Here is a 13,856-nt window from a genome sequence, read left to right on the forward strand (position 1 = left end):
TATTGGAGACTTTTACCCTGCACACAAACTCCTCATTGTTACCCACAACTGCTGTGTGCTGACAGCTGCCTCTTAGAGAAATGTAACTCGTGGTTCATGGGGGAAAGGGTGGCATTAGCATAATTTTTTGGCAAGCACAGAGCTGAAGTTGCAGCCTAGCCTTCAACAGTGATCCCTTCATTAGGAATGTCTTATTGGAGCCTCTGTCTTGGGGGTCGGGGCACCCCAGGATTGTGTTGGAGGTAACTAGAGCCTAAGTGAACCGGCTGCTCCTGGATGAAAAAGAAGGGATTCCAATTGCTAATGATTATGATTTTAGAAGGGTCTGTGGAAGAAAGACTAAGAATTGCCAGTGTTGGATCAGAATTGACACAGTTTAAAGGCAGCTATTTTTTTTTTTGACAGTGACACTAATGCATATTATGGTTTCTGTAAGAGCAATTAGAATGTAAAACATTTTTATTCTACAGGGACCACTTTAGACAAAAAATAGACCTGATAATGAACGGCTGAAACATCAAGAATAAATTATAACCCCCAAAGGTTCTTTAAGTTCATTTGCACATTGCTAAAGGTATTTTAAACAACTGGTGAAAAAAAAATTTCGTGCTCAATTTTTGAAAACCTATCAGGACAGTTTTAGAAAGTAATGGGAAATACAAGTTGATTAATAATTATTCTTTATGATAATCTGCTCATTTGGTCTAAGGATCCCTTTGATTTTCTCAGTAGTAAGTAAAATGAAGTCAATGTGATAAAAATCAGGCAATAAAAGCTGAGGAAGGAGTTACTGTTCTTGGCACATTTTCTGGATACCAGAGCAAGTTTTATCCTCAAAGATTGGTTTGTTTTGTCTGCATAATAACTCTGCCACTTGTGTGTCCTCATGTTGCAAATGGGAACATTAAGCATTTGGGAAATTAAGTTATCTTTTTGAAGTCACTGAACCCTAAGGGCTATGACTGGCATTTGAACCCGAGTCCTTTTCCTTTTTTTTTTAAGTCAGCAGAATCCCCTCAATGACCCCAAACTACTACTGTGTTGCCACTGACACTGAATTAGGGATGTCATCCAAATCCTTTGGTTGATGTCCCCAGGTCACCTTTTCCACCATCCCTCTTACTTAAGAGAGCTTTGTTCTTGCTTCTCTGTGGCATCCTGGAACTTCTCCTCAGTAATCCTTTATGCCTCTGCTCCAGGCATTTTCTTTGTCCATTATTTGGCCTTTATTGGATCCACCTGGGCATGGCCACTGGTGTTCCATCAGATTCCTCTACTTTCTCTTCACTTTCATCTAGAAAGAGAGGGTATCACACAACACAGGGAATAGACAGTGCCTTTACTTTGAATTTTCAAGAGACTTCTTCCCTTTATATCCTTCAAATATGTGTAGGAATGAATGAAACATGAATCTCTCTGAGCCTGTAAGAATATTTCCTATGCATCCATATCAGCGAGGATCTGGGGAAAACGATGCATTTGGAGGTTTAATTTTGAGCTTTTCCTGTTCTGAATTGAAAATTTCTGAGGATCATTCCTGAAACAAGTTTTTGGAGTCCCAAAAAATGCGGAATTAAGTTGAGAGATGCCATAAGCCAACCCACTTTGAAGCAGCCCAAGCCTGGGAGCAGGTGCAGAAACCGGAAATGCCTGATAAGTTAACAGCTCTTCAGGGATGGATCATTCTGTTCCTCATTGTGCTCCATCAGCAAAAAGTCAGTATGGGGCATCTTTCACCAGGAAGAGGGACATGATCTGAGATCAAAAGCAGGTTAATTCAGGTTTATTACTTTTTACTTCTAGAAAATGAGTTGTGGTCTCTATTAGGAAATAGTTATATTTGTTTTTTTGTTTTTTTGTTTTTTGTTTTTGGTAACTAGGTGATTTGTAGCCCTAGCTAGATAGTGGATGATCTGGAAAAAATTTGAAAGTAACAAATTCCAAATGACTTGCACAAGAAAAATTAAATCAGCTAAATGGGGTCTAGCATTTTCTTAAAATCTATTGGCAAGTGACATGGGTATTGGTGTAGGAAGAAATAGTGAGGGAGGTCCTTGCACTGCTACTGTGGTTACTCATTGAACAGCTAGCATTGCTAATAAAGTCATGAGTGCTTCTTATGTTCAGGCTTGTTCTATGAGTCTTTCCTGAAATAAAGTAATCTCCATGCACTCTGTACAATAATGCAGGAGTAAATAGTATTTTGACACACGTGTACATGGAAAATGATGAGTGAGTGGGTTTCTTATTTGAGTGGGATGACAATCTTGGCCTCTGTTGGGAAAGGGAGAGTCAATTCCTTTGTCAAGTATGATATATTATGAATTTTCATATCATTGCTCTGCTCATACCTAAGACATTTATGGTTCTTGAACAGCTAATTTGCTTCCTATCTACTCACTGAGACCTGAATGTGACAATGAAGGTCATCAGGAACGTACAGGTTGCAGGACATATGTCCTGATCTTCAGACTTTTAGCATCAGAGTCACATGAGTTTTCTGAAATGTATATTTACAGAGTTTGTCAGATGGCTAAAGTAGGTAGATATTAACTCTGTAGGACAGTGACACTTTGTGGCTTAAGATTTTGGTGAGTATGTGTCCAGTTTGTAGTTTCCATGGACCTGGCATTGAGAGTTTCTCAGTGAGCTCATGTTCTGCTGACATCCTCCCTAGCACATTAGCATTAGGAAGGATGGAATTAAGAATATGTTGTTTAGCTGGTAGCAAACATTGACACCACTTACCTCTCGTGAGGCCAGATTTTGTTTTTTTTGACCTGACTCCCAAGTTCAGGGTCCAGAGAGCTTGACTCTGCTCTTCCTTCTCCCCTGTTTAAAATTCATCTCTACCTCCCTAAACTCTGCAGCTGGAGTATTCTTTGGTACTAGAAGTCAGTTTAAGGAAGCAAAGTTTGATATGACACCAGGGCTTATCTTTTGATCTTCCAAGCTAACAAGTTAGCAGTCTCTGATCTGAAAACTTGGAGAGTTTTGTTTACTTTATAAGCATTTTATAAGCGTATAAATCTAGGAGGAAAAACCCAACCAACTAATAACATAGTTATACTTAGGAGAATGAAAATTCTCCAACTATCAAAATGCTTTTTTACTTGAGTGGCTTTTCTTTTCCATTTGGGGGTGGGGGTTGGGTCACACCCAGCAGCGTTCAGGGGTTATTCCTGGATCTATGCTCAAAAATCATTCTTGGCAGGCTCAGGGGACCATATGGGATGCTGGGTTTCAAACCACCGTCCTTCTGCATGCAAGGCAAATGCCCTACTTCCATGCTATATCTCCGGCCCCTCTTTTCCATTTCTGTACCTGTCACACATGAGACAGTTGAAGTCACTGTTCTAGTCAACCAGTGGGATAATGCTATAAAAGGAACTTGGGGATCTTCTGATGGCAGTGCAATGGTACCTCTTGATTATTTTAAACTACAATGTCTAGGGACCAGAGGAATAGCACATCGGTAGGGCATTTGCCTAGCACTCAGCTGACCCAGGAGGGACCTAGGTTTGATCCCCGGCATCCCATATGGTCCCCCAAGTTAGGAGCAATTTCTGAGCCCAGAGCCAGGAGTAACCCTTGAGCATCACTGGGTGTGACCCCAAAACCAATAAGTAAATAAATTAATTAAATATAATGTCTAATGACCATGTGTCTGGGTGAGGCCTTTCTCGGCATGGCCTGGCCGGGCACCTTTAGCCCCTTTGGCAGATGGGTCTGAAGACACAAGATAACGATGGAGAAATAATCACAGTCAGTTATATTTCATTGAAGACAGCTCAGTTTATTCTATGCCCTATCTGCCCTGTGAAGACTCTGTGCCATGTCTGCCTAACTCTTCCCTTTCTCTCAGGAGTTCTGTCTCCCTTTCAGCTGCTCTCCATGCTTCCTTGCCTCTCCCCCTGCCCCTAGTCAGCATCTTTTATTCTTGATTCCAACACTCAGACCCCTCCCGGGTGTGGGTGGGTCTGACCATCCAGGCGATAGTAACATTTCAATAGAAAGCTTAGGGCATTGGGGAAGGGGTACCTTCCCCATGGTACGCATGGCCAACTGGCCATATCTATAAATCATTTCCATGCTTTTTCTTTTGGGCAAAATAAGTGCTGTCTTCTATAAGGAAGGGAGGAGGAAAATAGGACAATTGATCTGCGTTTGAATAAAGGACTTGGAAAAGAACCTCCAGTAGTCTCAGAGTTTCCTAGCTCAGCTGTGGAGGCTCATGGGCACTCTATTAGTGGTGGGATGCAGTACTCTGTACATCAATATGATATACTTTAACACTATAAAAACCATCTGACCTAAACTTCAAACAACAGCAGCAGACCAATATCTAGCTGATAACAAGTGATTGTGTGCCAGAGCTGAGAGAAAGCTCATGTAAATGGAACTTGGTTATGTTAGGAAGCAGGGCCTGGGTCCTGTTAGGAAAACGTTGACTTTCTTGTTCTTAAAAAATGGGTTTTTAAGGAAAATTTTCTTTGCTTTCTAAGTCTTTCTTCCCACAAAATTCTAGATAAATATGGAGAGATCAGCTAGCTATACAATGATTTCCTTAAGAGCACCAAATTGTAACAGTCTCTGTAAAGACTGGGTCATTATTGAGGAAAAACATATCTACCCACAGTAGACGTACATGAAGTAACTCTCTGATTTTACTGAAAAATTGTTTTATTCATGGCCTGTTAAATTTTAGGTTCAAAAGATATTGTATTTTCCAATAAAAGTGTTATTGTAACTACAGTAAAAAGGAAATGGTTTTTTCAGTAGCGGACTGATATTGCCTTATGGACAAGACTTACAAGGTCTATTGGCTCCTGGATGAGGAAGGAAATAGTTGGCTACCCATGAGGAGGATTTACGGCCTTCTAGATGTTTGGGAGCAGGGACCTGGTAAAAGTACTCAGCCACTGATACTTTGAAGGTCAATCCCACAAAGGTGTTACTGTGTGGAAGCAGAGAATTTAAGGGGAAGAGATGGATCTAGAAAGACTTTGAGCATTAGCACCTTGGGGAAGGAGGGATACATCATTGGTTAGGAAAAACAAGCAAGGCCACAATTCAGGAGCTGGAATGGGAGCAAATAAATTCTTTTGAAACTGGAGAAGTGTGAATTTTCTGCAGACATCCAAGCTAGGACACAGAGGAATCGAGATGACTGTGGAGTTTTTGAGATAGCACCTAGGGAGTTTGGGGACACTTGGCTTCATTTTGAAACTTTCGGCATTCCAAAAGCCCATAATTGATCCCTGAGATTGACAACCAAAGAGCATGATAGCGTGTGTGGTGACTCCTCGTCTCCATCCTGGGTGGAACTCATTCACACGATGAGCCAACAGGACCCTTCAACAGTGATTCCCCCTGTATTGTTATGGAATCATTTCAAATATTTCAGTAGAATTAGGTAATGAGTTCTCTTTTATGTACCTCTCCATTCTTTACTTGGCTGCTGGTCTAACTTCATATTTAGGTGGATTCCCAGGAGCAGCAGCAATGTAATTAAATCTAACACATTGTTCATCATGTTCCTGCTGAGAAGGTTCCTGAAATAACCCAATCCCGGGTCTGCCAGGAATTTGTATTGAGGATTTTAGCACTGAGAACCTGATCCCTTGGTGCCTTGACCAGATATGGTAGGTAGCCTGCCACTGTGGACACCAAATGGGTGACCACCCAGAAGACGAGCAAGAAAAGAGGGTGGAAGATGACTCAAGATGGAAAGCCTAGAAGTCAGACCCACATTCGTATTATGATTGGACACGTGCCTCCACTTGAACTGTGGGTGATTTCAACTCCAACTCCTCCCTTTTCTTCCAATTCCTTCTGAATTTTATTCCAATTTCCTCCTGATAAAGCTCCTTTCACTAAGACCCATCGAGGGCATGACCCCAGCCCTTGACTACTATCCTCTTCAAGGAACATTCTAGCTCCTGTGTTTTCCTTCTTTAGCTAAGAAGTCTGCTCATTTTCACTTTTTATGAAGATGATTCCTCCTCCTCCCAACTGATAAACACTCCCCTCTTAGGGAGGATCCATTCGGATTGGCTCCCTCTCCTATGTGACTTAGCCAGATGGTATCATTGGCTGAGCCCAGGCAGCACAAAAGAAGGAAATAGGAGATTCTAGGCTAGATTTCCAATGAACTGCTGCCTGTTTCTCTCAGAAAAAAGCCACGTTCCTCTTTGTGGTTTCTATGTGATTGAGAGCAGAGACTTCTCCAGCCTCTCCTCTCTTCTCTCCTCTGTAAATGGGATTATTCTTAACCATCCCTGATATTTGAATTAAATGCAATCAGACCTGTATTTGAATGAATCCAGACCTGTTGCATTTGAATTAAATGCAATCAGACACTTAGCAGAGTATCTGTAACATAAGAAATCCAATAACCTGGTGTTCTCCGTTTTCAGCTTGGAATTGTTGTTTGTCTGCAAATATACATGCCATTAAGCAACTATTCTGAATACACATCTGACTTGAGAAAGAAATGAGATCTGAATTGATGAATGACATCATCTGATGTTTATTCTTGTCCCTTTGATTTTATTTTAATAATTTCTTTATTTAAGCACCACGGTTATAGAAATGTTCATAGTTGGGTTTCAGTCATCGAATGTACACCACCGTTCATCAGTGTCATTTTCCTGCCACTAATAGTCTCCATTTCCCACCTCCCCCATCACCTGCCTGTCTTCAGGACAAGTATTCACTCTCTCTCACTCTCTCTCTTCTCTCTCTCTCTCTATCTGTCTCTCTGTCTATCTCTCTCACTAATATAGTCATGGTAGTTGTCAGTGCAGTTAGTACTCTAACTGTGCTGCTCACCACTCTTTGTGGTAAATTTCAGATTATGGGCTGGTCCGTCCAGCCTTCTTCTTCTCTATTGTCTCTGGATAATATTACCATGCTATCCTTTATTCTCTCTCTCTCTCTCTCTCTCTCTCTCTCTCTCTCTCTCTCTCTCTCTCTCTCTCTCTCTCTCCCTGAATCATTTCATTCAGCATAATAGTCTCCATGTCCATCCATGGATAGGCAAATTTCATGACTTCATTTTTCCTAAAAGCTGCATAGTATTCTGTGTGTAGATGTACCACAGTTTCTTTAGTCACTCATCTGCTATTGGGCACTGGACTGTTTCCAGATTCTGGCTACGGTAAATAGCACTGCAATGAGCATAGGAGTGGTGTTGGAACAACTGGTCAGCCTCATGCAAAAAACGCAAACTCAGACCTTTATCTAGCACCATCCACAAAATCAAATCCAAAGGGATTAAAGACCTTTATGTCTTTAATGTAGTAATAAATATTATTTAATATATAAATTATATACATTATAAATTTGATATAATATAAAGTATATAGAAGAAGGTGTATAGAAGAAAATGTAGGCAAAACACTCCATGACATTGAGACTTAAGGCATCTTCAAGGAAGAAATACTACTGTCCAAGCAAATGGAGTCAGAGATAAACCAATGGAACTACATTAAACTGAGAAGTTTCTGCACTTCAAAGGAAACAGTGACTAGGATACAAAGACCACCCATGTAATGGGAGAAACTATTCATCCAATAGCCATCTGATAAGTGGCTAATATCTAATATATGCAAGGTACTGACAGAACTTAGCAAGAAAAACATCTAACCCCATCCAAAAATGGGGAGAAGAAATGAACAGACATTTCCTCAAAGAAGAAATACATATGGCCAAAAGGCACATGAAAAAGTGCTCCACATCACTAATCATCAGGGAGATGCAAATCAAAACAACAATGAGGTACCATCTCATACTACAGAGACTGGCACACATCACACACACATACAAATAAAACAAGAACAGCCAGTGCTAGTGGGAGAAAGGAACTCATAGTCTGTGTGGGTAGGAGTGCCAAGTAGTCCAGTCATTCTGGAAAACAATGTGGATATTCCTCAAAAAACCTGAAAATTGAGCTCCCATACCACTCCTAGGAATATTCCCTAGGAACACAAAAACACAATATGCCCTACTAACACAAAAATGCCCTACTAATTTTGGATGCAGGAGTAAGTTGCCAGCCACTGGTGAAAAGTAGAAGCAGCACTATGGACAAGAACTTGGTGCTCAAAGCAGATAAAGTGATAGGCATAATAGTCCTTCAGTAACAACAATGCAAACCACAGAGTCTAAAAGGGGAAAAATTAAGAGAGAGAGAGAGAGAGAGAGAGAGAGAGAGAGAGAGAGAGAGAGAGAATGCCTTCTCCAGAGGCAAGCAATGAGGTGGGGGGTGGGGAACTCAGACATTGGTGGTGGGAAATGTGCACTGTTTAAGGGATGTTGGACATTTATGACCAAAACTCAATCATGAACAACTTTGTACCTGTGTGTGTTGGGGGAGGGAATCCAGTTGCATTATGAACAAATTTGTAACCACAGTGTTCAAATAAAATTATTAAAAATTAAATACAAATGAAAAGAGAGACAGCAGACATCTGGAGAGTATAGCAGAATGTGTTTCTGTGGCTGTGAGTGAGCGCACACTAAATTATAGAATATACCTGCTGAAATGAAACTGCAAAGGGACCAATTTGGGGGTCCCTGAGGTTGCCGGGCCAGGGTTCTGGGCTTAATATATAAGGTGCATGTGTTGGTACTGAGAGATGATTATACTAGCAGTGTGGTGTGTTATTGGAGATCAAATGCATAACAGGGCAACCTCTCTGTGATCAAGGAACCACCAAGGCTTTCTCTACTGAGACTATTAACCTAGGGTTGTACTGCTTGCAAAATCCCACCACACTGGCAGTTCATTTCTCATTTTTCTTGAGGAAAATATGAGTAGTTTATATTAGAATCTTTTTATTCAATGATTTGGTACTAAATCCATTGTGACTTTAAAATCATTGATTCAATGGGCTGGAGAGATATCAAGGTTAGGTGCTAACCTTGCATGCAACTGACTCCAGTTCAGTCCCCACTGTATATGGGCTCCTGAGCACTGCTAGGAGTGATCCTTGAGCACAGAGCCAGGAGTCAGTCCTGAGCATAATAGGTGTGGGTCAAAAACTAACACTAAAGCAAGCCAAAATAGATTTTAAAAAAAGACTATTTATTGATTTTTTTATATTTTTTTCCCTAGGAAATTCTACGTACTTGGATGACCATGGGCCACCTCCTAGTAAGGTAAGGTCTTTGCCCCAGGTATAAATCCCTTTCCCCTTTTATTAGCACTCTTAGTTTCCCTGTGCCCAACCAGATTCCTCCTCATAGCTGGGAAATGCATACATTAACATGTTGACGTGGGTGTCAGATTCATCCTAGCAAGAGAGAGGAGGAGAGGTAGGAAGAGAACCCACATAAAAAGAAAGCAAGAGCTATACTATTCCAAGAATTCTCCTGTATGTACAAAACCTGGACTTATTCCTGTTTGCTTGTGATTGCCTTGATCTCTGGACAGACCTAGGATTTGGTGTTTTCTACTTGGCCCCCAACATCTTAATGCTATAGGCCTAGAATCACCCCTAATACATTTTCCTGATCTGTCTTGACTGGGATCCTCCACCCAAGGTTCTACCCTCTGGCATTAATCTCTCTGCCAGTGCCTTCTCCAGGTCACAGGCCTATTTTTATTCTTCTTATCATCAGCTAGGGCCTGACTTTGAAGGACCTGGATGGTCTAGAAAAATATTAGTGTATTTCTCTACCGCAGTCTTCTTTCTTCAGCTCAGTGAAAACCAAATATTCATTTTCCCAAAAATAGGAGGTGGAGAGACTAGCCTTGGGAAGCCTTAAGAAGATGATTGCAAATGCCTTCAAAGTATGTTTTGAGATTATCTACCATTTATCTGAGAGGAGGAAATTGACCCCAAAGCCAGCATTTGAGTTTGTAGTTTTGAATGCAAATTCCACCACCTTTTAAGAGAAAGAGCTTTACAATACCATGTTTCTGGGTTTGTCACTGATTCTGCCATTTATATTGTGATATGATTGAGCATATTGTAGTAATTTGAGCCTCCCTTATCTATGCTGGTGGGAATGTTGTTGGTCTAACACAAGGGTCCTCAAACTCTGGCTCATAGGCCACATGCAGCTCGCTGAAGACATTATCCAGCCCACCAGATGTTTTTGCCACTGCTGCCTGTCCTGCTTAGCAGCTGACTTATCCCAGGCCGATTTATCCCAGGCTCACAGTGTGCATATGTGAGATGTACACCACACTTTCTGTCTCCCCTCCTTCTCTCTGTCTCTTGACTCCTCCTCTCAGTCAGGCAGGGGTCCTCAAACTACAGCCTGCCAAAAGCAGGCCTACACTTCCAATTGAAGTACTAATAAATTTGTTGTTTTTAACTTTATTAATTCTTCATTTTAAATATTTTATTTGTTCTCATTTTGTTTTTTACTTCAAACTATGATATGTGCAGTGTGCATAGGAATTTGTTCATAGTTTTTTTTTTAATTATAATCTGACCCTTCAAAGGTCTAAGAGACAGTGAATTAACCCCTCTTTAAAAAGTTTGAGGACCCCTTATCTAACCCTTCTTGAAAACAAAAGGAGCACTATTCCAAAAACTAGGAATGAGCTTCTATATGACCAGCAGTCCCACTTCTTAGCATCCACTCCAAGAGTCCCCAAGTATTCAGAAAAGACACTGAAGATTGTAGGATCGATCATTGCAGCACTATTCACAATAACCAAGATCTGGAAACTAGGTGTCTGGAACAGAGGTAAGGATAAAAAAAAAACTGTTACTGGGGCTGGAGTAATAGCACAGCAGGAGGGCATTTGCCTTGCACACTGCCAACCTGAGATGGACCCAGCTCCAATTCCCAGCATCCCATGTGGTCCCCTAAGCCTGCCAGGAGTGATTTCTGAGTGCAGAGGCAGGAGTAACCCCTGAGCAGCGATGGGTGTGGTCCAAAAGCAAAAATAAAACAAACAAACAAACAAAAAAACCTTTTTATGTTCACACAATGGAAAATTGCATGGCTTTAAGAAAAGATGAAATCGTGCAATTTGCTGATATGTGGATGGGTCTAGGAAATATTGTGCTGAGTGCAGCTCAGGAGAGAAACAGGTACAGGATGATCTCCCTCATATATGGGATATAAAAAAAGAGTAAGGAAGTAATAAATGCTCAAAGGCAACATAAACTAAGAACTTGTCTTTAGTAGGAAGGTGACTTTGGCAGAGGGGTAGGGTGAGCAGATAATGGATTGGGAGGGGACAATAGAAGAATAGCAGAGGTAATACTGCTGGTAGGACACTTGCCATGTGGCCAATCTGGGTTTGCTCTTCAGCATCCCATTGAATCTCTAAGCACCCTCTCTGAATACAGAGTGAGGGTTGCCCACTGAGCATCTCTGGGTGTGACCCCAAAACAACAATAACAGTAATAAACTAGTGGAGGGAAGTGGATACCTGGTGGAGGGTGTGGTGCTGGGACTTGGATACATGAAACCCTTCCATTACTAGTATTTTAAATCACAGAGGCTAAAGTAAAAAATAAATGTAAAGGCTTCCTATATATAGGATGTCTAAAAGGACTGATAAGAGGCAAGAGAAATAGTGCAGCAGGTAGAACATTTGCCTAGCATGTGACTGATTTAGGTTTCATCTCCTAAGCACAGCCAGGTGTGGTAAGCCCTGAGCATCATGGGGTATGGTTCAGAAATAAAAAAATAGAAAGAGAGGAGAGAGAGAGAGAAGAAAGAAAGAAAGAAAGAAAGAAAGAAAGAAAGAAAGAAAGAAAAGAAAGAAAGAAAGAAAGAAAGAAAGAAAAGAAAGAAAGAAAGAAAGAAAGAAAGAAAGAAAGAAAAAGAAAGAAAGAAAGAAAGAAAGAAAGAAAGAAAGAAAGGAGGGGGGGAGGGAGAGAGAGAGAAAGAGAAAGAAAGAAAGAAAAAAGAAAGAAAGAAAGAAAAGAAAGAAAGAAAGAAAGGAAGAAGAAGGAAGGAAGGAAGGAAGGAAGGAAGGAAGAAGGAAGGAAGGAAGGAAGGAAGGAAGGAAGGAAGGAAGGAAGGAAGAAAGAAAGAAGAAAGAAAAAGAAAGAAAGAAAGAAGAAAGAAAGAAAGAAAGAAAGAAAGAAAGAAAGAAAGAAAGAAAGAAAGAAAGAGAAAGGAGGACTTTGCAAAAGCCGGCTCCCTGTGTGTGACACCAGGCGGGGAAAACCCACGAAAGTACACCGGCCCAGTGGGGCCCAACTGTGAAAAACTGTGAGTTTGACCTGTATATGTCTGTCTACTGTCCTCTTGCGTGAAACCCTTGCGAGTGGGGCAAAAAGAGGCTCCAGAAACCTCGCTAGCCCAGACGCCATTTTCAGGGAGGGACTGCAGAGCATGAAAACCGGCAAGACTTTGCAAAAGCCAGCTCCCTGTGTGTGACACCAGGCGGGGAAAACCCACGAAAGTACACCGGCCCAGTGGGGCCCAACTGTGAAAAACTGTGAGTTTGACCTGTATATGTCTGTCTACTGTCCTCTTGTGTGAAACTCTTGCGATGGGGCAAAAAGAGGCTCCAGTAGAGCACGGCCGCTCCGCTTCGCTACGCGGCCGTGCACTCTTTCCAAGGAAAGAACACCATTGCAACAAGAAGGAAAAATTACACTAAGAACGGTGCTATATCACAGAAGCAAACATTTCTCTCCGGACTGTCTTCTCTGTTGCATGCTCGGGCCTAAGATTTGACCCAGTGTGAGGCTTCATCCACGGAGGACTCCCCTCCCTTAGAGGCAAGTCAGCCCATCCAGAAAGGGAGGAGCCAGAGGAGTGTGCTGCCTGCATCATATAGACAATGAATACCACCACAACACGTAGAAAAACCCACAATACATGTGTGACAATGGGGAAACAACGCAGGCCAGCATCAGACATAGAGAATGAAGATGACAATTCTGAGGACCAGATAATGACCAACCAACTAATCAACCTCTCAGATAAGGACTTTAGACTAGCAATATGGAAGATGCTCAATGGACATCAAGAAACCATGGATCGAGTTGAAGAGAACACTAATAAGAACCAAGAAAATATGAAGACAGAAATCACAAAACACCAAACTGAAATAACATGTCAACTAACAGGACTGAAAAAGTCAGTAAACGAAGTGAATGACAAAATGGATAAGCTCTGGGACAGGGTATCAGAAGCTGAGAATAGACTTGGTGCTGTGGAAGATGAGATACATAACAATTCCATACAGCAGGAGATATTGGACAAAAAACTTAAAGCAAATGAGCAGACAATGGAAAAATTAGTCAAAGAATGGGAACAGATGAAAATAGAAGTCTATGATAAGATCAACAGAAACAACTTAAGAATCATTGGAGTCCCAGAGACCCAGGAAGAAAATTTCCAGGAAGAATCAATGGTCAAGAACATCATTAAAGAGAAACTTCCAGAGCTAAAGAATATATGTGATCAAATCCTGCATGCCCGAAGAGTACCAACCACAAGAGACCCCAGAAAAACCACCCCAAGACACATCCTAGTCACAATGACAAATCCCACAGATAGAGACAGAATTCTGAAAACAGCAAGATCAAAAGGGGAAATCACGTTCAAGCAAGCTTCCCTGAGATTTACAGCAGACCTGTCACCAGAAACACTCAATACCAGAAAGCAGTGGTGGGATATTGTGACAAGACTGAATGAAATGAATGCTTCACCCAGAATACTATACCCAGCAAAACTCACTTTCCGGTTTGACGGAAGAATACATGGTTTCACAGACAAAAAACAGCTCAGAAACTTCACAGACACAAAACCAGTCTTAAGAGAAAAACTGAAAGACCTAATCTAAGACAAGACTACCCAAAAGACACACCAAATTTCGAAATAAACATGGCGTTAAATCCCAGGACAATTCTTTCTCTCAACGT

At 41.3% G+C, this 13,856-nt stretch overlaps 1 protein-coding gene across 1 annotated transcript in view; it reads left to right on the top strand.

Annotated features, from left to right (window-relative positions):
* UST (uronyl 2-sulfotransferase) overlaps nucleotides 1-13,856 on the top strand; it is a 375,708-nt gene that overhangs the window by 138,797 nt on the left and 223,055 nt on the right. Inside the window, exon 2 of the mRNA XM_049787764.1 lies at nucleotides 9,122-9,165. Coding sequence (XP_049643721.1) covers nucleotides 9,122-9,165 — 44 coding nt within the window. The remainder of the gene's footprint in view (nucleotides 1-9,121; nucleotides 9,166-13,856) is intronic.

The sequence above is a fragment of the Suncus etruscus genome, chromosome 15 (assembly GCF_024139225.1).
Source record: "Suncus etruscus isolate mSunEtr1 chromosome 15, mSunEtr1.pri.cur, whole genome shotgun sequence".
NCBI classification, from domain to species: Eukaryota; Metazoa; Chordata; class Mammalia; order Eulipotyphla; family Soricidae; genus Suncus; species Suncus etruscus.